This window comes from Hemibagrus wyckioides, linkage group LG18, assembly GCF_019097595.1.
Source record: "Hemibagrus wyckioides isolate EC202008001 linkage group LG18, SWU_Hwy_1.0, whole genome shotgun sequence".
Taxonomy (NCBI): Eukaryota; Metazoa; Chordata; class Actinopteri; order Siluriformes; family Bagridae; genus Hemibagrus; species Hemibagrus wyckioides.
The window spans coordinates 18425476-18449926 of record NC_080727.1 but is presented as its reverse complement, the minus strand read 5'-3'; the positions used below and the strand labels follow the sequence as shown (position 1 = coordinate 18449926).

Below are 24451 nucleotides of genomic sequence, written 5' to 3'. Positions count from 1 at the left end.
AGCACTCTGTGAACAGCCAGCCCTTTCAGCAATGATCTTCTGTGGCTTACCATCCTTATGGAGGGTCAGTGAGCATCTGCTGGATAACTGTCAAGTCAGCAATCTTCCCCATGATGTGTGTTAGCGTGTTCTGAACCTGACTGGGAGATTTGTGGTATTTATACAGCATAAAAAGTGATTTTCTTAAAGTGGAAATTAAATATTCTAATGTTTTGATATACACTTTTTTTTTTGTTTTTGAGCTGTAGGCCACAATTATCAAAATTAATATAAAAAAAATGCTTGGAACATTTCAGTTTTTCATGATATTCTAATTTTTTAAGATGCACCTGTACATAGCCAATATAGCCTAATATACATTAAATGCTCATCAGAAAGTTTGGCGGCTTGCGTTAAAGTTAATAACTTGCTGAATGATGATTTCTAAGACAGCATTTTCAGCAAAGATAAAAAAATGACTTTCATGTACTGAATAATATTAAATTGTATAAAACAAATCTTTTTTACCCCACATTTCCCCACCTTTTTTTAAATTTTATTTAACAAACCAGTATTAAATTCTCACATACCACAGTCTCGTATTACTCTAGATATTGTCATAAATAAATTACAGCCAGGAAAATGGGTAGACCTTTTCCCTGACACACCACATTATTTATTCATGCTGTAATGCACAGAGCTAAAGGACAAGTATGTTGTGTGGCTGCTAGGGCATGCTAGGAGGTTTGGGAGTGTGTTGGGTGGTTTTGGGGGTTGTCTGGAATGATCCTGGGGTCAGTATGCTGAAAGACTTGGTAGAAGCGAGCTATTTCGATTAAATATGGATTTGAATGTTTTCGCATATACTTAATGTATACACAGACACACACAAAAAAACATTTTTCCAAGCCACCAACCACAGAAATTCAACAGCATTAGCATTTCAAAAGTAGCTCACGGGAAAACCATGAACTTGGCAACACCAACATGGATATATTCTGGTAAATGTGGCTTAAGAATCATGGGTTGTGTGTGTTTTTTCTTTTAAAAAATAAAGTTTCTGGGACGGAGCTTTTTGGAAATCACTGACTCATTTTTAATTCAATTTTATTTCATTGAATTATTAGTCATGAGATGTATTAGTCACTGAGAATATTTGTTTCTTAATATAAACTTCCCCGCATATTTATGAGCTTTGGATGGATTTCTTTCCTTGTGGCTTTAACCCTGATGAGTGTTTTAAAATATCTAAATCAAAATTCGCAAGAAAATCACTCATTAATACACACAGATCTATGCCTGCATTAAGGGTATTTCTGCTTTTCAGTTTTTTCCTTTATTATAACGTCTTTTTAATGGTAATATTTCCTAATGTTGTCATTTTTTATGTAAAAACAAATAAACAAACAAAACAAACAACAAGCCTGCAGATTGGCATCTTAAGCAAAAAGCGCGCGGGGGGGGGGCACAAATGAAGCCTTTTGTCGCGTTTCATGTTAGATTGACGTTACTGACAGCCAATCAGAAGTCAGCGGAATCCCGCGTGGGCGTGGCCTCGAATAAACTTACTAGCCAAGCGGACTCGTGGGAGGTGGGCGGGGCTTACTATGGCCGCTCTGAGACTCATTTTTGGGACTTTACGCTTTGGTTCAGGGGCCGAGCTCATTCTCTTCATAGCGCTTTTTCAAGAGTAAAACAAGACCCTGTGGAACATTTTTAGTCCACCGAAAATGATGAGACGTGGATGAAACTGCGCAGGATTCCGAAAGATCAACATCTTATCCGCATTTTTAATTTTTTTAATTTTTTATTATAGCGTCTCCAACTTTTTTCCACGTTATTAACTTCAGCTCTATGGGAGCGTTCAACCGGCGCCAGCTGAGACGGATCAGAAATCACAACCCGGTGGTCAAGAAGGCTGTAGGAAGGTAAACTACTGCAAAGTGGTTCCGATGAATCGTTTAGATAACATGTTTTAGAACTTGGAAGACTTGGGAGTAGTAGACATGGAGGCGACAACTCTCTTACAAAAAACGTAATGCAGAACACAGCATGCTTTTGTACTGACAGAGGGAAAAGTCCAGCATGACTGTGTGTTTGAGGTTTGAAAATTGCTCCTAAAACATCTTTGGAATGGTATTGTCCATTGTGTTCACTAACAACGTGAAGAACTTCAATAACGTGTAATATTCTGCTTATAAAGCGCTCATAAAGTCCACTAACACTTTGTGTCCGTTTACAGGTCGGAATGAATTTGTGTGCCTATCAAAATATTAACCTTGTTCATTGATACATCTGTGATTTAGAGAAGTGGCAGATTTCCAAACTTGTCTGGGAAAACTTGCACCAAGATTTGACCCTAGGTAGTTAGTACTGCAAATGCAGAATGCCTTGATGAAGAGATTTCTGTTCAGTAATTAGCAGGTTTGCAGAAGGAATCAGAGGAACTGTTGATGGATCTCGGCACACTTTGCTGAGAAATGCCGCAGAGGTGTGTGTGTGTGCAGACAAGACAGATATGCACCGTTACACAGGGCAGGAATGCAGTCATGTGTTATTGGAAATCAGAGCAAGAGATTAAGTTATGAGGAATGTCCGGAAAGCCTGAGCACGTCTCATGATCGTGTGGAAGACGGAATTCCTACTGATCTTTATTGACTGTTTTATTGCACGAAATTCATTTGTGTGTAGTTCCTCATTTTAACTGTGAGTAGGTTCTAGAGTTACAAGGAATGTTCAAAGGACAATCAGTGCAGTCTTTTGCCCCTTCCTGTGAGCAGTGTGTACTGGGGCTTTGTTAAGTGGTGAAGGCAGTCAATGTCCACCAGAAAAGTACCTAGCGGCATTGACTCAGAGTGCAAGAATGTCAGCTTGCTCGCTCTTTCGCTCTCTCTCTCTCTCTCTCTCTCTCTCTCACTCTCTCTCTCTCCATCCATCCAGCACTTTTTCCATCCCTCTTCCCCTCTCTGCCACCCATCTCCCTCCTCTTTCTTGCACGAGGCCAAAGTTCTGCCTGCTGACTCAGTCTAGAAATCACCCGAATGCTTTTTTTTTCCCCCTTCTTCTTTCCACTGAGCCTTTGCGACTTCAATAGCCTGTACTCTGTACTCACTATTGAAGTTTTTACAATGAAGCTGTGTTCTAAAGACTAGAGTCAAAGCCACTTAAAAGTATCTGAATGACTGAATGGGAATCTTTCTTTATAGACCTGTATGGCTATGGACGCACATAATTCCAAACTATGCATGGAATACGCTCTGAATGGAAGAGTCCCAGAGATTAGTCCTGAGGACGATCTTTTTGACTGTTCTGTGCACTTTGACATTACTTGCCATCACTTGCATACCTCAGGACGTCTTTGTACATCTCAACCGATGCAAAACGTCATCTTGGAGAAAGAAGGGCAGGATCTTATATTGCTCTCTTATATATGATGCAGCTCAGTGTGCACTAAGCTTAACCTCTTCTGAGGGCAGACAGACACCTCTGTGGTGGAATGTGTCACGATTTTCCAGACACTATCACAAGGTTGCGTTTCAGCACCTTTCACATTAATCATGTCTCAAACAGGATGTGTCTTTATACTCTAGACTCCAGGATTTAAGCTTAGTCTTAATGTTAATGTGGAGTCAAATCATTGTAGCCCTGGACTAAACTGATTTTCTTTTTCTTTTTTTTTAAGTAACACTGTGTGATGACATTGATATCTTTGTTTTTCATTGTCCTGACAAACCTTGCGGAAGATTTACAGTTTCCGAGGACTTTTGTTGTTTCATTATGCTGCTGACAAGCTCGATCTTGTCACAGAGCATACCTTGCCAACTCGCAGACTGACCCAGCCAGAACAGGTTGAGTTACTTCTCTTTGGTTTGGGATTTTAAGCAACTGTGTATCAAGCGTATAAAAGGTAAAGGTAATTATTTCAGGAATGACTGGTGCAGATCTGTCGTACTCAGTCATCACTTGTGATAAATTGTGCTTTTCTTAGGTTTGTTGTTGAAGCGTGAGAGGGGGAAAAGGACCAGGGCTGAGAGAGAAACTGGCGCAAGGTTTCAGTGACGGAGATGAAGCAGCAATCTCATCTCCTCCAACACATGCTTTCCATTAAAGCTTTGGATGAGGGATTGGAAGGAGGGGGTTGAGAGGGGCTAAGAGGCAGAGCGGGGAAAAGCAGTGTGTTTCCGAATACTTGGGTTTGTATCAGAGACTTTGCAGGGGGAGAAAACCACAATATAGAGACCTTGTTGGAGTTGGTGAAGGAAGGGGAGAAAAGAAATGAAGGGAGTTATTAAATGACTTGCTCTGGATTTTCTTTCTCCCACAATGGCACAGGTTTACATAGTTCCTCATATCAAACTACAAGGCACAGAGGGTGTGTGTGAGTAGCTGTTTGTAGATTGAATTGGTTTTTTTCTTGAGACACAAAAATAGCTGTTAGTAAAATCTAGAACTAACTTGTGCCTCGCGTCATTCTCTGCCTTTTCTCAGCACTTTCCATCAAGTCCCTCGTTTAATGGAACACAATCTCCTGAAATCAATCACTGTGAATTCCAAGCGCGGCGCAAAGCCGAGGGGGACGGCTTTGGATTTTGGGCTTTGGATTTTGAAAGAGAAAAGCTAGAACGATGAACATGGAAATGGAAGGAGGACGGGAAAGAGTGTGAGCAGATGTGTCAAAGTTTCTTGGCCTACTTTTCAGTCTGGCAGTGTGAGAATCTCCCTGAGCTGGGAGTAATGGACACCAAGGGAGGCTGTGCTTTACACTTTCTCCACGCTTCCAGTGCCAGACCTTTCCAGATTGGAATGTTGCATTTCCTGCTTTGTTCCTGCCATGTGTTTCTCAGTTTTCCTCCTCTTCCTAGTACTTAGTCCTTTTCTTTCATTGTAAAGCTTTTTATTTATTCCTTTATTTACTTCACTAACTCTTCACTCTTTAGTCTTTGACACACACTTTTGGTAAAAGCATCATAAGTACATTTATCCAGCGAATTACATACAGAGAGTTTTCCGTGTGTAAAAAAAAAAAAAAAACAGTTCTCTGGCATCCAATAAACCTCTTAGAAGGCTCCACAGATGCTCCCCTGTTATGTAAACACATCCCGTGAGTAGTGAAGCTTGCGAATGTTTCTCACATCACAAGGTTTTCCTCGGCCTCGGTAAAAGGCTCTGTAAGGTCATGCTCGTCTCCTGTCCCTCTCGCTGTTCGGCTGTCAGGTGGTTGTGGTGTCAGAGCTCAAGGAATGTGCCCTTACTGCTCCTTTATGTTGGATGTTTTTGCCGTTGATGCCAGAGGCAAAGTGCATCGTTTCACTACTGCTAGGGAAAAAAGAGAGAGATGACACACAGTCAGTGAGAGGGAACATAATTCCTTCAGGCTTCTGACTCTGAAAAGCGAGAACTAGAGGATGAGTTCTTGAAAGTTTTTTTTTTTTTTTTTTTACAGCATTGCATAAAGATTACAGAATAAAATGATGAAATTAAGTGTTTGGATTCAGGTGGGACCATGTCTTTGCTCTGCATTTGTCTCTGATTTTTTTGAAGGAAGAACAAAAAATATTTCCAATTGGATCGTGTTATATTGGTTTCTATTGAACTACACATCAAGTAGACTGTAGATAAAGGCAGTTTCTTTAGGCTGCATCACTCCAGACCAACCACAATTGAAGACCAGCCAGACTAGATCTCCAACACCCATGACTGAATAAGATGGCTTCAATTATTTATTAAGCATAATTGTATGTATATTTAGCAACTTAAAAATTTCTTGTGACTTAGCAGTACTATTTTGATTTATATATTTGAAGGAGTGCAAGTTTATAATGTGAAAAAAATCTAGTAAATAAATAAATATTTATTTAAAAAATATATTATAAAAAAAACTATTTCAGCCCTAAATTGGCTATATAGGTCAGGTTAGCCAACAAACATGAAAGTCTCGCAGGGCTGGAAATGATGTGCAGATACATGAGAATACGTCTCTGGAGACACCAAAGAGACGTACGAGACATAGTAAGGAAGTTTCAGAATACGGGGCCAGTCCAGCACTTTGTAAAGGTTGAGATGGCAATTGAAAATAAAGAGGAAATGGAAGGTCTCTAAACACCAGTTAAATATGTCCCTGTGTGCAAGTGTGTACTGAGAACTGATTACATCTAGTCAGCCTTTTCCAGTTAAACATTCAAGACATGACTAGCTCAAGATGTCATCACTCCTCCGGATGCTAATATTGTACGACTACAGGAAATTGGGGCAGGTTTTAGAATACATTGCATTGTTTGGGATTGTTGAAAGACTGTCTCCAGACATGCATTCTTGCTATTCTGGCCTTGTGAGACTATTACTGGCATAAACCGTACCAAACAATAGCAACTCTGTTGCATCAGTCTCCAGATGAACATTACAGTAGATAACGTATACTTGGACTTGTGTAGTAACCAGATGCAAAAACGCTGCACTGAAATATCAGCTAAAAGCGATGTGATTTGATGCACAAGCAATTGATGACTGGCAGCATGGCATACAAGAGAGCAGTGATATAAGTGCTAGTGAAACAAGGCAGGGATGTGATCCCAGATCCAGGATGTGGTGTCTTAACAGCCTGCGTCGTCTGTCTTCTCCAGAAAGGGACTGCACTGTCAGGTGATGTTATTCAGGGACCGTTGACCGAGTGCCAGCTCCAGAACTGAGCCTACACTGGACCACATTCCTGCTGTATTACTAGAATAAACACTGTCGGCATGGGGGCCCTGGGAAACTTGTGCATGAAGAGTAAATATTTACACAACTTCGGTCTCCATTCAGAACGTACTGGACCTTTACTAAATCTAGGTTGTGGTCTGGGCAATTAGAATTTACCTTCAAAATAAATCATATATGCCATTACACACATTATGAGTAATACATCTGGTCCTGATGTGGCACATATATATATATATATATATATATATATATATATATATATATATATATATATATATATATATATATATATATATATATATATATATATAATATATAATTATTAGAGAGAGAGTGACAGTTTTGTACCACAATCTACAAAGTAAAAGTAATTCCTGCATAATCACTGCAGGAATAATTCTTGTTTATTCATGTTTATTCGTGCTATATAGAGTAACCTAAACACAATGGATCTTTCTTTACGACTGAACACTGTTTAAAACGCTTGTCACACTTGATTTATCGTCATGGGTTTTCCAGAGGAAGTAGCATGGCCGTTGTTCCTTTGCCTTTTGGACTTGTCTGGCAGAACGTGTCCCAGGCTTTTGGCATTGCTCTGGAGCTGCTGGCTCTCTGTCGTTCCCTCTGCCTGTGTGGCCCTTTCTCTACTGATCGGTTGAGCGCAGGCCAACGCTGGCTAACACCTGTCCCTAGCGACCGCACTGTTGTTAGCTCTGCCAAGAAGCTCCTTGATGTGAGTGAGCAAGGCCAGTTAATGAGAAGATGAATTTGGAGAGACTTCTGGGTGTTTAAGAAGCAAGCCAGGTGCTTATCTGAGCTCTTCATCAGTGTCACCTGCCACTTTAGATTCACCTTCCATCCCTTTTCCAACAGGTGAGTTGAACTTGGACGGCTGGAGGTGGAGGGTGGGAACCTATTCGCAATTTTTTGCGCGTGGATTTTAAATAAAACTCCTCTGTATACCACATAAAGACATTGAACACAGAGAATAAAAATGTTGCACATGCATCTGATGATGAATGCCAAAGTGCAAAGCACAGCAGACGAAACGGCTCATTCACATTTGGTGACACCCACAAAACACCATAAAAGGTAAACCTCACAGGGACCTGAATGCACAAAATGAGGACAAAATGTCAAATAAAAGGAAGAAAGTGTCAATCAAAAGATTTTGAGCATCTGGAAGGTTTAAATACTAGAAACAAATGACAAAAAAGGTAAAATAGCTATGAATTAAGTAATGTCAGAATGATATCTACACTGTAGCCTGGTGATCATAAACACTGAGCACATCACACAGGGAAACTGCAATGCCAATTATGTGATTTGAAGCTGATCAGTTTACTTTAGTAATTAGTTACAGTAGTCTCTTTCATGTAAATGTTCACAAACTCGGGAGCTCTCGTAAAATATATCCATTTTTCTAAACTAGCAGGAATAATCATGGAATATTAAATTTCTTGTGTGAATTCATTTGTATACAGCTTGATGTGTGTGAGCCTCATCTGTTTAATAAAATTATTCCTATTAACAGAAATTATGAGGATCTCCTTGACACAACCCTGCTCAGTTATGAATTTTCAGTTAAATTAAATTCTGGTGAAACCACGCAATAATTTGGGCATACTTCACACCATGCTCTTCACACCCGGTGTTCGATGTGAAGTGAGTGGAGAGATTCGGAGTGGAAGCAGTTACAGCAGCTGGTTGGTATGAGGGTGTGGAGAGGGTGCTGGCTGAGCTCCAGACTCACCTGTCCTCGTGGCCACACCTAAAGGAATGCGGCAGGTAGCACAGCAAACGGCTGTCAGCATAACGGCAGCCGAGTTTGCGAAGGGAAGAGTTTATTTATCCGGAGCACCGAGCGAAGCACAGGACTCGCTCCTGTCCATTCAGTGAAGCTTTTAAGGATTTAAAGGAGTCTTTGGTGAAAGGAATTCTGACTACTTGTGTGAGTGAGTGCTTTCTCTATTTTCTCTGAGATTTGGATTTATCTCAGATATTTCTGATATTTATATATGATATGATATTTCTCTTTGAGGGAATAATAAACCCAAGAATAAATGAATTGATCTGGATGTCCTATGTAACAAGATATTTGTCTGTAAAAAAAAAAAATGTTTGAATCCTGAGTTAAAACTATAACGGAAAAGAATATTCTGCAGTCTTTGACTGTGTTACTGAAAGTACTTTTGCAAACCTGTGCAAAAAATCTTTGGATAAATCTAAAACCTTTGGACAGCAGATTGGTGGGGTGGCTGTCTAAACAATTCATAGCCAGAAGGGTAAACATTCCCCTATTTCTGTCGTCCCCCGGTTTGATGCTGACACACTCCATGCTTCTAAAGTGTCATTGACATAACCACAGTAAGGCTCTGGGGTCAGAGCCTTTGGAAACTCGCACAGCCAGAGACCTATCTGTGGACTTTGTGGAATGCTGGATTCCACGAATTCACTCTGGCTGGGAATAAACAGTTTATCTGAATCAGTCAAGGAACTTCAAGTTCCAGCGTCAGCCGTCAGGGGTGTGGGGAGATGAGCCATCTGGGTGTCATTTCTCCTCAGTTTTGGGGGTATGATTAGATGTAGTCATACTTGTGTGATGTGTGTGCAGTTAAATAAGTTGTTGTGGTGCTTAAGTAAAAAAACAAAAAAAAAAGCAGGGAAATCTCGTCCCTGATTGTGTGTGGTTAGGCCTCAGAGATCCATTTCAGAGATCCTTTTTTTGTTGATGTTGAACGGCAATGTGGAGTTCTGTCCTTTCACCGAGTCACCAGAGATTTACTGAAGGAACTCGCTAATGGTTGCTGGTCTCTACATGAAGTCCAAAACACAAGAAGTCAAAGAGGCGCATTCAGTTAGGGGGTTGTTCCTGGAATCAGAACACATCCTGTGGAATAATTGTTTCAAGGAAAGAAATGTTTCTTTCTTTTCTGTAGTTTGTACATTTTAACTAAACCAAATGTTCAAATGTTTGGAGGATAGTTTGAGCAGTTGAGTTCCCATAGTGATTGTGTTATTTTTGCCTAGAGCAGCTCAAATCCCCTTGAGTAATACTCTTTAAAACTATGCACATCCTCACATCCTGTGTTTGAATTTAGCTTCTCTCAGACCGACTGCTTTCTCTTTCTACTAACTGATCTGCAACCAGTTTGACTTACTCAGGCTCTAGTCTTAACTATGACATGTTACTGGCCTCAGGTCAGATGCTGCCCGGTCACACAGCTGCAGGGGAAAAAACAAGGGTACTTCTTTTTTAGTTGTGTCACAGCCAGGAAATGAGTGTCCTGCAAGCGCCCTATATTCCACATTCCTGACCCCCCACCCACTTGAATATTCTGAGAGCCCCCTCTTGCTTGTCCCCATTGTTCTAGCTGGTGAGAGTGCCTTCCTGTTGTAGAGTGGCTGGGTGTTCAGGAGCTCGCGGATCGCCTCTGCGTTTTGGAGCACCTTGAAGAGCTTGTGGTGAGCAGAGACGTGGGGCCAGAATCCGCGCCATGAGCGGCCAGTAGGGAACCGAGACGCCAGCTTTAGCAGCCACACAGGTAGGTGACTTGACCTGAGGTCAGAACAGGAGGGCTATAAATGGAGGACGTAAGATGGGTGATCAGGACAGGACATGTTTAGGTTAAATGACGCACAATGCATGTATTTGTTTTTAATGTCTTCAAAAGCTGCCAATGCTAATTTCATAATCAACAAGCTTGAGTAGATAATGACTACTATATAATAGGCATAAATTCCATGAATGTTTTAATCATTGTGACTAGTTGGGTGCAATGATGTATATATTGTTTGTCATTACTACAAAAAAAAGTTTTTTGTCTGAATATATTTGTTGTTATTTTAACCTCTTGATGTTCATCAAAATTGCCAACAATGCTCCTGTCATTTTCATCCTAAGTTCATTTAACTGTTATCATCATCATCATCATCATCATCATCATCATCATCATCATGGCCATCTCTGTAATAGTTCTGAGGAGGGAGAGGCAGTGTGGGAACAAGAGGGGGGGAATGAAAACTTATGGGAAGAGCAACAGGAAATGGAAGTTCAGTATGTTTTTTTGGGGTGGGTGTGGAGGAAAAGAATGCCATTGTGAAATGCAATTTTTTTTCTCCCTCTGTCATTTTTGCCTGCCTCTCTTTCTCTCTCTCTCTGTCTGTCTGTCTTGTTGGAGAGCAGCAGTACATCGATGGGCCCCATTCTTGACTTGATGTACATTTATTTATTTACCACAGATGTTTCGGAAAAAAGCTTCATCCTCCTTGAGAATGCGGAGAATATCAGAAAGTAATAGATGTATTAAATTCTCCTTCACTATTTTTGTAGATGGTTCATTAACCACTAGACTGCCAAGCTGCATGCAAGGCCAAAAGATGAAACCATTCTATCTTAAGGACAATTAAACCATAAGCAACAGAAACACACTTTGTAATTCAGTAAGTTGACCCAACACAGAATTATCTTTCAAATGGTTTTGGTACTATTATTAAGCAATTGGCACTATTTAGGCTAATTGAATGGTTTCTTCCTCATGGCTTTGCACGCTTTAACCATTCACTATAACTTTAAAATCACAATACACCATATGTAACAGTCTCTGATATCCTGGGCTGACAATTTATAGGTTGACCAGGTTTTTTTTTTCTTCTAAAGCTTTGGATTTGAAGACAATGTTGATTATCAGCTATCTGCTCTGCACTGCATGTTTTAAACAATAGGAATTGCTCTGTGCTGTTTTGGTGGTGTTAGGGCCTGCTGGGTGGATGTTAGTGCTTTGACTCTGGGTATAAACATAATCAATCCCAAAAATACCATCTGATTTCACAAAGAAAGTATATTTAATTGATAAAACAAAAACAATGGCTTCTTTTAGCCTCTTGTCACTCAGCTGTCAATGCATGAAAACGTCTGGGTAGGTTGGGGTTTTTTGTTTTATTTTGCATACATTCTGCTCCTCAAGGACTATCAGGATTGCTTAAAGATTACTGCAAACCTTCCCAGCTCATTTAATTTCATTTCATTTCACAATCATTGTTGGCTACACGTAACATGGAATTGTCATTATGATGCTACTGCTTCTTCTTCTTCTTCTTCTTCAGCTTTGCTTTTGACCAGTGTCCTGCCCTGTTTCATTTCTAGGGGGTGTAGACCGCGGCCGAAGCTCCTCTTTCCATGAGGTGGGTGGCTTGCGAGAGCTGGAAATGAGGGGGGCAGCCTCCGTTTCCGAAGAAACCTCGAGCACTGGCGCAAGCGGCGGAGGCCACACCGTCCTGCAGCGATTGCTGCAGGAGCAGATGCGCTATGGCGAAAATAGAAACTACCTTGCTTTGCAGCAGCAACAACAGCAGCTGCAGCAGCAACAACAGTCACAGCCTCAGCAGCAGCAACAGCAGCAGCTTCTGGGCCCAGGAGACGAACACTCCATGGTCCCTCACATTGCTCGACAGGAGCCACAGGGCCAAGAGCTGCAGGCAGACAGCGGCATGGAGAAACAGCTGAACCCCCGAGGTGGAGGAGGGAGTGGAGGTGCTGGATCCCAAGGCCAGAACCCTGAGGACCTGCCTTCATATGAGGAAGCCAAGGTGCAGTCACAGTATTTCCGTGGCCACCAGCCACAGCCACAGCTTGGCCCAACGGTGGGCGCTGCCTTCTATGTCACCGGTGTCACCAACGCAAAGGTACGTCCTCCGGAGGGTCGTCCCGCAGTACAGCGGCTCGGCGCAGCTAAGGTGCACCAGGACGATGGCCTAAAGGACCTCAAGCAGGGTCATGTACGCTCTCTCAGTGAGAGGCTTATGCAGCTTTCTCTGGCCACCAGCGGTGTTAAAGCCCATGCACCCGTCACCAGCGCACCACTCTCACCCCAGCTGCCTCAACCACCAGGACCACCAGGGGACTACTACAAACCGGTAGGACCTCATCGAGGCCCACCCCCAGACTATCCCTATAAAGGTCTACACTCACCACCAAAACAGCAGCAGCACCACCATCCACAGCACCAAGATCCAGGACATTACTATTCAGACCACCGCAGCTCAGCCCAACAGTCCAGAGCCGATGTCCCTCATGTGCGCTACCAGCCACCACCCGAGTATGGCTCTTTCCGGTGAGTCATTTATTTTTTCTTTTTTTTTGTGAATAGTTTCTCTCATTCCTAGTGGAAAGGTCTTGCTTCTGCTTTAGGTAATTTAAATTAAAAGTCTTTTAATTAGAGGAATGTTTTTTAAATCACCAATCAAGTTGGCTGAGCACTTGTCACATGTTAGCTGATCATCAACCCGGGTTGCTCCTCACTTAAACATGTCAGATGTTTAACATGTTTGTAAATATTCATGTCATTGATCGCACATTACTTAATAGAAGCCATTATGTATCATAGGCATGTTAGAAGAATCTGGAAGCAGCATTTTAGGCAGTTATAGTTTGATCCCTGCCATGCAGATCCATGGACACCAGCCTGAATAACTGTCTTGTGTGATGTTTCACCTGTTTTAGCCATTCAGCACTGGGTTTCTCCAGGGTCTTGTGGTTTCCTCCCACCTTCCAAACCATACCAGGGGAACTGGTGACTTAAACTTCACTACTTCAATTAGAATAAAGACAAATTAATTGTTGATTTTATTCAGTTTGTCATTTTGATGCTGTTGTTTAAGAGGATGCAGAAGGTATCATTAAGAGAAGTATGTCAGTCACAGAAAGCAGATGGTTGAGGAAAAATAAGTAGCTTTGAGGTTTAATGAGGTGTTTGAGAAAAGATGAAGCATACATGTTGAATATAACCAATTATCATAAATTTTCAACGGCTAAATGTTGTGCAGAAGCATGAAGTGGGAACAGATTGAATTCCCCTTTGAATAGCCCTTCCCTGAAGTGCTGGAACATGCTGCCAGGCGTTGTAGGAAAAGCCAGTTTTGCCTGTTTTTCTTTAATTCATGAGCCAGTGTGGCGTACTGCAATAGAATGCCATCCCAGTTGTAGTAATCACCTACTGCAAGTTACAGCCTGACTGTTTGTCTTTAAGTTCTATAGAAACTGGAATGCTAATATGAAAAATATTTTCAGCAAGGCACCTGCTGTCACGTGTGCAGTAAGAATCAGCCGACTGTTTATCATCAACTTGGTCACTAAATACGCTAGTCATGTCAACTATAACCAATGGCTGTTGCTCTTACGTTAATGAAATATGCTATAGGATTACTCATGATGCTCTGTTCTGTGCTCTCAGCTCCAATAAAGAGAGCTCACTACACTCCCAGAGGCCCATCCATCAACACAGCCCAACATCCTCGGTCACCTCAATGGGTTCGCTATCCCGTGCTCAGTCCTCCACCCTCAGCAGCATCACGGCTTCTTCTCATTCTTCTCCGCCCATGGCCCACCAGGTTGAACCACCCTTCGCAGTGGGGCCACGGAGTCCACAGGGTCCGGGCCCCCATCAGGGCGAGCCATACGGCCCAGGTCACCCTGCGCCTCATCAGCGGCCCCATGGCTTCCCTCATGACCCCTATGGGTCGGCACCTAGGGGCCTTCATCTGCACCAGCACCAGTTCCATCCACAGGGACAGCAGCAGCCTGGCCCAGCGCAGCACTACCCACACCCTCACTCACTTCAGGGTGACTCCTATGCCATGTTAGCACGTGCCCAACAGATGGTGGACATGCTCACTGAAGAGAACCGGCAACTCAAGCAAGAGATGGAGGTGTGTGTGGAGAAGGTGTCCAAGCTGCAGAAGGTAAGCCTTCCCGATTTGCAGCTTATGGTTAAATAAAAAGTGTGCAGCAGTATCGATAGAAACAAAACATTTTCTCCTCTGTAGCTAGAAACTGAGATCCAACTGGTGTCAGAGGCCTATGAGAACCTGGCAAAGTCCTCGTCCAAGAGGGAAGCCCTGGAGAAGACCATGAGGAACAAGCTGGAGCTGGAAGTGCGTAGACTGCATGACTTCAACAGGGATTTAAGAGGTGAGCACCAGGAGCTCTTGCTCTGATTGTAGCTGGGTTAACAAGGTCATGGTAACTCGGTAATCTACACTGCTGCTGTAATATCTGATGATAAATCACTGAATAGATGAACTGTCAAATTTTTTCAAAATATGATGCATTATTCTTCCCTGGTTAGAGCCATGCCTTTTGTTTCCATGCCCTAATGCTTCATATATGTGATATGTAATCTAACTTACAGTAATTTTCTTTAGTATTAGAGATACAGATCTTACAGACTGTTTGTTAACGGTAACCTGATGCATGACTGGCAGTGCGATAAGAGGTTATGGACAATTCCACGCAAATGTCAACCTTTTTAAACCTGGAAAAATAAAGTTGTGAGCGCAGGAACGTAACTACTTTAACTACTTGAAAATGATCACTCGCATCTACGGTATATTAACATGTATAAAGTCATTTTAGTAGCTAATTTGTTTAGGAACTAATCCACAAAACAAAGGATTACAATCTCATTTGGAAATAGTTACAGTGTAGTTATATGATTTATAACATAATAACTTTTTTTTAAAAATATTTAAAAGATGATGTAAATGACATTCATTTCTTTATAGTCCCTTTCCTGCATCCAAAAAGTTTTAATAAGTTTAAGAGACTTATACTGAACTTAGTTTAAGTACAACATGGGATCTTTAACATTTAAATATCTTTAAAATACATTCAAGCACGATTTTTTTTTTTTTTTTTTTGCATTTTTAATCAAGGCCACCTCCACCATTCTGCCTCGCCATGTTCTTTAGAGCAGCCGAGAACAGAGAAAACCCTGATTTATGGCACTAAGCCCGGACTCGGTCCACAGGGAGCCCCAAGAGTTTTACAGCAAAATCAGAGTTTTTTTCCCCCTCCTTCCCTTCTTTCTCCCTCTCACTCTTGGCCTAATTTCTTCCTCCCCATGTTCCTCATTCTTTCTGCTGTACAGTTCCAACACACAGGAGGAAAAAAAGAGCCCCTGCCTCTTTAGAGCATTCAGGAAAATCTAAATTTCCATTGCATATAGTGGAACCGGGATGTTAAGGAGCAGGGCATTTGCTTCTGGAATACTCATCATTTAGTGTGGTTGACTTAACATGTGGGAAATATTGTTTTAACGTTTCGCCTGCTTCCTCAAGGAACGTTTTGCAATTGTGAAAACACGGCAACCCCCGCCATATAATGGCTCTTTTGTTGAAGCCATCTTTTTTTAAATTTTTTATTTAAAGGAATGACTTGGCCAGTCTGGCAATCAGATTGAGTTTAGGTGGTGTAATATATATATATATATATATATATATATATATATAATACATATTTAATATCTAAATTGTTCTTAGAATTTGAATATGCAAACTTTTACTGTATAAAAGTAAAAGCTTCATATAATTCATGTCAGGATCGATTTGTAAAATTCCGTAAAGCGTAAGCTAGCTAACTTACTGGACTTTTGTAAATGTATAAAGTGTTACTTAAATGTATTTGATTGCAAAAAAGTCAGATATAAAATAAAAGTTTTTTTGCCACATGTCATGGTTTTTCATCGCTACAGTTGTTGTTCTTCCAATCCTAGAACGCATGGAAACAGCCAACAAGCAGCTAGCAGCCAAAGAATGTGAGGGCACGGAGGACAACCGCAAAACCATCTCTCAGCTTCTGGCTCAGAGTGAGTACCCCTTCCAGAAAGCTGAAAAAGTGCACGCATTGTGGCTCATAGCTGTCCTGAGGTTCCCAAATGCTATTAACTCTACGGTTTGTTTGCAATAGCCTGAAACCTGCATTGAGCCGATTTCCTTCCACTGTTCGGTTGCTCTCTAGACAAAGAGACCCAGCGGGAAAAGGAGAAACTTGAGATAGAGCTTAACGCGCTGCGCTCCACCAACGAGGACCAGCGCAGGCACATCGAGATCCGGGACCAGGCCCTGAACAACGCTCAGGCTAAAGTAGTCAAACTGGAGGAGGAGGTGAGCTCACTGCTTTTCAGCTGTGGCCTGTTCAGCATATTTCCGTTGCATACGAGGGTACCGTGCTGCATGTTTTCAGTCATGTCTGGGATTAATTATCGAGTGCCTTTAAGGTCTCTGTCAGTGTGTGTTTGTGTGGGCCCTCTTGTGGACACTTTTCACCCTCTAGCCCTAGGCTGCAATATCTGTTTCCGTTTAAAGCTTAAGAAACTTCTCGGAGGACTGCGGTGGAATTTAGGGTTTTTTTTCTTTATTGCTCCAAGTGTGCTGAGTCATTAAGCTATGCACAAGAGAATGCTTTGTTTCTTGCTGTTCACACTGAGAGAAGGGGTCTTAAATTTGAGGTTATTCCTTCCCTTTATAGGTTCTTTTTAGAGATGTTTTACCATTATGAATATGCTATTTATTAGATTAATTAAATTTCAACAGCAAAGTGATAACCCAACCTCGACCACAGCTGCCCGATTTTCGTCAGTCCGCTATGACATTATAGCCCTTCCCATTATCTTGGGTGCTGCAGCTAAAATCTTCAAGCTCAAGTGAACCACTAGCCATGACCATCAGCCAATCCAAACAGCCTCTGCTAGGACATTTTAGCAAGCACGAAAGAGAGAGAAACCTCCAAACCGAAGGCACACAGGAATAACACAAGGAGTGCAAGTGTGGTTTTTCACGCTAATGAGCTTGAGGTCTCTGGGCATGTTTGGAGAATGTGCCTTTGCTCAACTGGCACGGTCCCAGATGGCCTTTTGGCCAGCACTGAACAGGCCACGCAAGGCGCAATCCCAGAACACGCCGGCTTGTTCCACTTTCCTCCAAGACCGTCACAAACAGCCGCTTGTTCCACCAAACAAAGCCTCTTGAGTTGTCTGCCATGAAAGAACTCGAAGATGGCCGAATTCTTAATCCCTCCCACCCACTCATCCAGCCAGCCCTGTCTAAATAAATGGAAACTGCATACTTGTCCTCTTTCTCTGCTTCTTCTGTGTCGGAGAGCCCCCAGAGCTAAATCAGGCCATTCATTTGGGCCACAATTATAGCTTCTGGTGGATTCAAATGTAGCTTTTGGTGAGGGGGAGGGGTCTGGAGGACACAAGGGGAGTATTGTAAGGTAGATTTTCAGTTAAGTGAGGCTCACCTGTGTGCTAGGGGTGTAAGGTAAAACCAGAAAACCAGTCCAGCTGTCTTAGACACCACTCAGGACATGGCGATTTACAAGCCTGGATCTGATTCAGACTGAAAAAACAGTTAAAAACTGTCAAAAATCAGTGCACACTCCTCAGTGTTCTCCTCAGAGAGAGAGACAGAGAGAGAGACAGACAGACAAAGAGATAGAGAGAGAGAGAGAGAGAGAGAGAGAGAGAGAGGGAGGAAAACATGCTCCCCATAGTGTTGCAGGATATTTTGCATTTAGACTTTATAGCTTCGCTGGAACCCTGATACACATACTGCAAAAAAGCAAATAAAAATATCTTGATTTTGGGCAAATTTATCTTAAATTCCCTAATATGTGATTACTATAAACCAAACTAGATTGTTCTGCATGTTGCTCATTTCAATTAATTAAATATAAGCTCGTATTTGGTTTATTATTTTTTTATAATAGGAAATGGTAGATAAATTTGACTATCTTCAAGATATTTATTTGCTCAGATTGTTCCTTTATAGACTTGGATGCATGAATGTGTTCAATGTAAGTGAACTGAATCAAATCTGAATCGAATCGAACCAAATCGTTAGTGTATGATTGTTGTAGGCTAGACTACCTTATCGCTTGAATGAGAGAGAATCACACCCCTGTTGCCTGCTCTGTGTGTGTAGCTTAAGAAGAAGCAAGTCTACGTGGAGAAGGTGGAGCGGATGCAGCAGGCTCTGGCTCAGCTACAGGCTGCCTGTGAGAAGAGAGAGCAGTTGGAGCACAGATTACGCACACGGTTGGAGAGAGAGCTGGAGTCACTCAGGATGCAACAGGTACAGCACACACACACTCACACACATACACACTCGCACACACATTAAGCAGTCTAGCAGATGGACCCTGGGCTCAGGTGCAGTCAGCAGGAGCTGATTCTCCCACAGGAGATGTCGAGTCTCTGCAGTTCCACTCCATTCCTCCTGCGTGTCCAATCCAAACGTCCACCGGTCCTTTTACATGACCCTTAATCTGGGGATCTGGGGGAAAGGTTGCAGCTCAGCTGCTGTGTTTGTGTGTGTGTGTGTGTGAGAAAGTGAGAGACAGAAAACTGAGAGTGAACAGCTGGAATTATTATTAAAGGCCCAGATACTTGACCTAACTTTGGAGCAGTGTGCTTCAGTTATGTAGAGTTCAGTTATGCTAGCTCACTAATCCAATGCTGTTTAGAGGAAACGTAGCACTGTATACTAAATTCCAAACACATACTGGAATTTATTGGTTTTAAAAAGGGTAAAAGAGCTACATTAAGCCTTTTTAAACCCATGGATTAAGCTACATTTCTCTGTTAATGATGACTGTCTGCTGTAAATCCTCCCTTTTGAGATTGGACTACTTTTACATGGGGAGGTTGGGGTAATCAATAAAATTATTATTGGAGTATTGGAGACTTTTACAAGATTTTGTGGGGGGGGGAAAGCGGTTTAGCTGTTTTATTTTCACCGTAGGAAGTGTCCCTCTTTTCTATTTTTCCTCAAAACGGAAGCAAGTCAGAGTTTAAAACACAGTACAATGAAATATAAATAACCATGTGAGAAAATCTTACTGAATTCTAGCACAGGTAATGTGATCATGTCACAACTGATCAAGCGCAGTGTGTACTGCCACAAAACCTAAAACAAACAATTGTTATAAAGGCAAAAGCAATCAGTTTGTATTGTAATGCTGTATATGTGGATTTTTTTAGTGTATGATAATGCGTAAATCCTGAATCCACTTTTGTGATTCATACACAAATTGCTCGTCCCTTGTGTATCGATCATCGTCATTATAGATTCGTCAACCTGACTTAACACACACATGTCCTGAGATCTTATCCTGTCCAAAGAGTACTCAGGTGGCCTGAGCGAAAACCGCTGCTCTGATCAAAGCGAACTTTTCCTCCGTCTCGATCTTTCCCGCACAGAGAACGGGAGGCTCACAGAACTCCACAGGTCCTGAGTACAGCACAACGGCATTGATGGAGCACCTGCGTGAGAAGGAGGAGAGGATTTTAGCTTTGGAGGCTGACATGACCAAATGGGAGCAGAAGTACTTAGAGGAGAGCGTCATGAGACAGTTCGCCCTGGATGCTGCTGCATCTGTTGCCACACAAAGGTACACACACACACACACACACACTGATGTATGGACTTGTTGTCATGTCCACAGAGTGGTTCACTTTTATTAAAGTCTGCCTGAAAAGACAGAGACAACAGTGTCGTTATTCTTACTACTTGGCTCCATGACTTGAAAATCAAATGCTTTCACTGCCTACTAATGATAAAAATCTAGCAATGTTTTTCTACCAATTAACAATTCAGGCAAAAATATGATGAATCATTACTATAATAATATCACTGTTGATGTTGGCAGCTTACAGATAATCAACAGTGGAAAATATTATAAGGAAATGTTTGTGGTGTTAGGAGATGAGTGAATTTAGCTGGCAACATTCGATTAAAAAAAATCATATCAGTAAATCAGTTGTCTGGGCATGTTGACATTCTTGACATTTTGTGTTGGATCTCAAGATGGTTAAAATGACAAAATGTACTTCAAGGAGATTTGCAGTTACTGTAGACTAAGATTCCTTTGGGTTTGAGTTTCTAATAGACTGTTTTTATATGACAGAGACACGTCGTCAGCTATGATCAGCCACTCACCCAGCAGTAGCTATGACACCTCGGTGGAGGCGCGCATTCAGAAGGAAGAGGAGGAGATTCTCATGGCTAACCGTCGCTGCCTGGACATGGAGAGCCGTATCAAGAACCTCCATGCACAGATCATCGAGAAGGACGCCATGATTAAGGTGCTGCACCAACGTTCACGCAAGGAGCCGGGCAGCAAAGTCGACGGTCCGTCCACCATGCGTCCCTCCAAATCCCTCATGTCCATAGCTACGGGTTCGAGCGGATTGGGCAGCTCAGGCCTGCTGTCTCACTCGCTGGGTCTCAGTGGCAGCAGCCCGATTACGGAGGAACGCAAGGAGGACCGCAGCTGGAAGGGCAGCCTGGGTAAGAAAGGATACTGCTCTACTTAAATTAATGGATGGGAACACTGTTAGAAACTTGGCATGGCTGTTTGTGCCAGATTGGCTGGTTTGAGTGTTTCAGAAATTGCAGAGCTCCTTGGATGCTCACACACAGAAATCAGAAAAATCTCGAAATCAGAATGGTCCAGAGAACCACCTGGACAGCTTATGGTAACTCAAATAATCACTGTTTATAAGCATGGAGAGTTGAAAAGCATCTCGGAACACAAGAACTCGAAAACTACAGCAGGTACAAGCTCACTGAAACTGATTAGAAGAAGACCATGTGATGTTTTTCCAGTCTCTCCAGTCGTGTGCTATTAGTGCAGTCTGAGTAATAAATCAGCACAAATCATTGTGACAGCTTAGTCACCAAAAACACAGCAGGATGTTTTGTTGATGTTGCTGACGCATGTCATAACATGAAAGGTTTCAATTCTCCAGAACTTCTGATTGAGTTTCAGAGCATGTGCATGTTTTTAGGTTTTCCATTGCTGAATAGAAAGTTTTTCAAAGCCTGGCAGCGTTTGTCCTCAAACCTGGAGGAAACTTGATTTTCCTATGTGCAGCGGAAAAATATTGTTGATCTTGATCTTGTTCTGTAAAAAAAAAAAACCTTTATAGTCTAAAAGTAATCAGAGTGACAACATTAAAATGTCAGACATTTATTTGTTTGCAGGTGTGTTACTGGGGCCAGAATTCAGAGGGGACTCCTTGAGGACCGAGTCCATTTCGTCATCTCCGTCTCCGGTGCTGCCGTCCACCCCGATGCCGGTTGCTACCCACTCGAAGACGGGCAGCCGGGACAGCTGTACGCAGACAGACAAGAGTCAGGAGTCGAGCAAACCCAGCACCCCGGCACTGCAGAGCGTCGCAGCCAATAACCGCATCAGCAGCCCCAGTCCGGTCTATATCCCTGATCGTATCGCAGGTAACACACAGAAGCGTTGGTGCTGTGATGCTGATTTGATGTCACTTCCTGAACTCAGGTTTTCTACGTTTCTAAGTAGGAATCCTGACACAGAATTGTTTTTCCTAGACATAGGTTACGGGTTTTAGCCAAAATAACATAAAATCCAGTGTCAGTCAAAAGCTTATCAGTAAGATAAAGATTGAACAGTGCCTTGTATAACAAGGTGTCCTTGATGATGAAATAAGAATGATGTAGGGTAAATAACACACACACACACACACACACACACAGGCAGATAGGCAGGCTGAATGTAATTTCTAACCCTTTAACTATTTCATGTTGCTTACTCTGCACACGGAATGCAGACGTTTGGCTTTGTGTAACCACCAGACACACTACACTCTGGGCTGGAAGGAAATCAGCCCCAGCCTCGCTTTTTTTTTTTTTTTTTGACTCCTTAATACTATTCTTTGTATTCGCATTAGGACCAGCGTTAGAGCTGTTGTGCTTCATTCCAGAAAAATCCAAACTAATCCACTTTAAGACACCGGTTAATCTGATGTGGCTGGTGAATATGACGTCTTTTGTGCTAGCGCATTTACGTCAGTCGGCCAGCGGAAGTCCTTTTCTGAAAAATGGATGTATATTTTGTGACTTTTCGACATGGAAAGCTGACAGGATGTGGTTCTAATCCGAGTTTTTGTGTTTATCAGATGTTCCAGTGTTCCACAGCAGTACTCTGGAGAGGAGAGCGCCAGTGCAGTCGCATCAACAGCCGCAGCAACAATCGCAGCCACCGCCGCAAAAACAGGAGGATGTAGATAACGAGATGGTGGAAATACTCATCTGAACCGTGTAACACACACACACACACACACACACACACACACACACACAAAACAGGTGAAGGATTCCTTTTTCTACGTCATGCGCTTGTGTAATACTTTGGGGGAGACACTCATGGTGTATTGAAATGCACTACATTTTTATGCCTTGTATAGAACAATACACCATGTCGGCTACGATTTAACGTTTTGTACAGTATTCTGTGGTGGCATTTCGAGTTTAGGACCAAATGTATTGGCAACCTTTTTGTTTTTTTTGTTAGCATTTATTGCACTACTTTTTCTTTCTTTAAGCTTTCAATATTATTTGAACTAGATAGTGCACATATACCAATGTTATCAGTTTTTGGCACTTGACTTGTACGACGGTATGGTTACACGTGAATCAGTTGTTCCATGTAAATACTGTATCTAAATACTGTAAGACCACATGTAAGATAGGAGGAGTGAATGTGTACGGCCCTGTGAACTTCAATAGGCACTGCCAGAGTGTTGAAGAGTACTGACCTCACAGAATTGCGTGGTCTGTGGTTTTGCTGTGTATGCAAAAAAAAATGGACAAAAAAAACAACAACAAAAAAACCCAACTGGTTTTGGGTTTGTGTAAGCACGTGATATGAGTGAATCTTTGTATTTTTTATTTTTATTTTAAATGGGTGAGGGAGGGGTTGGATCAGCAAGTGTCCTTCTTTCCTTTTGAGCTGCGGTGGCGGCATCACTGTGCGTAAACCACCACCGATTTGTAATGGTGAAAGAAAACGGTCATGTCATACGTCACGGTCTGCCAAGTCTCTATCCATTTCAGCCTTTTTTTTTATTTTTTATTTTACTACCATTACATTATCTGTTTTATATAGTATGACGTGTTGCGTATGAGAAATTCCAGGGAATTCATTGCGCTTTTGACCAAAGGATGGAAAGATTTCACAGCTTGCATACATTTCATAAAGTGATCATGTTCCACCGGACAAAAACAGCGGGATCGAATCGGTTGATCTGCTAAATGAAGCAACGTCATGTATTCTATCCATATTCACTTCTCTTTGCTCAGTGGCATCTTGACGTTGTCTTCAACTCTGACGATCGTCTAAACCGTACGTTCTCCCTCCCAACTACACCCCCCCCCTTTTCCAAATCCATCAATGTCTGAATTCTGGTCATATGTTTATCTCTAGGCGCTGAAAACATACCGCGAGTGTATTATTGTATTTGTAATTGTATTAAATTAAATGTTAAAATGACTCCATGAAAGAGAAATACCTCTCACTATCTAGAGTTCTGAGTATATTTTTTATCGGACAAATCTGGGCTGTGCCTTAAAATTCCATGAGCGTAACACTGCATTCATAACCAAGTGGGGAAACGGGAAGAACGGCTCTCCGCCTCATAAAATCGAGCAAAACTTGATGGTAATCGGAAGAGCTTGTGATTTGTTCAAAACGACCCTCTTCGATTCACGTGCCTAGAATGTGAGTACAGCCATCATCGAACTGGTAGGAGTTTTTATCAATAGGGATTCTGTGCCTGCGATTTCACCAATTTAAGGAGTTTTTCGTAAAAATTAAACACAAAAAAAATTGCGAATTTTGGGGAAAACGGCAAAATCAATCATTTTTGGCCATAACAATCGTAAATCCTGAAGGGACTGAAATGACCATACAACAGTGTGTTATTAACAGAGGTGCCAACATTGCTAACAACAAAATCGTAGCAGGCAAAAAGGAAAGAAACCCTCAAACTACGACTCTCAAACTCTACAACGGCTTGTTCATCGACGCAGAAGTCCCTTTGTTTTGTATTAGCTCATGAGACCGAATTTATAGATCAAAGTTCAAGGAGCTAAAGTCAGCATGAAGCAAAAGTAAAAT

General features: G+C 42.0%; 1 protein-coding gene across 8 annotated transcripts; it reads left to right on the top strand.

Annotated features, from left to right (window-relative positions):
- The first annotated feature begins 1605 nt into the window (after positions 1–1605).
- On the top strand, positions 1606–22623 carry amot (angiomotin). Of its 8 annotated transcripts, none has more exons than XM_058415400.1 (13): positions 1606–1907; positions 10053–10223; positions 10865–10972; positions 11825–12791; positions 13911–14418; positions 14503–14647; positions 16230–16322; positions 16475–16620; positions 18442–18591; positions 19719–19909; positions 20426–20808; positions 21505–21756; positions 22452–22623. In XM_058415400.1, the coding sequence occupies exons 3-13, from the start codon at positions 10921–10923 to the stop codon at positions 22586–22588; spliced, it is 3024 nt and encodes a 1007-aa protein (XP_058271383.1). In that variant the 5' UTR covers positions 1606–1907; positions 10053–10223; positions 10865–10920; the 3' UTR covers positions 22589–22623. The 8 variants fall into 8 exon arrangements, with proteins under 8 accessions (XP_058271383.1, XP_058271384.1, XP_058271380.1 ...); XM_058415401.1 differs by having other exon boundaries at positions 1607–1907; positions 10079–10223; positions 10921–10972; XM_058415397.1 differs by having other exon boundaries at positions 1607–1907; positions 10921–10972.
- The last annotated feature ends 1828 nt before the right edge of the window (positions 22624–24451 follow it).

Coding starts and splice junctions, on each gene's coding strand:
- amot (XM_058415400.1), top strand. CDS start 10,921: ATGTTTCGGAAAAAAGCTTCATCCTCCTTGAGAATGCGGAGAATATCA. Junction 16,621..18,441: donor TAGTCAAACTGGAGGAGGAG/GTGAGCTCACTG, acceptor CTGTGTGTGTAG/CTTAAGAAGAAGCAAGTCTA. Junction 21,757..22,451: donor TATCCCTGATCGTATCGCAG/GTAACACACAGA, acceptor TGTGTTTATCAG/ATGTTCCAGTGTTCCACAGC.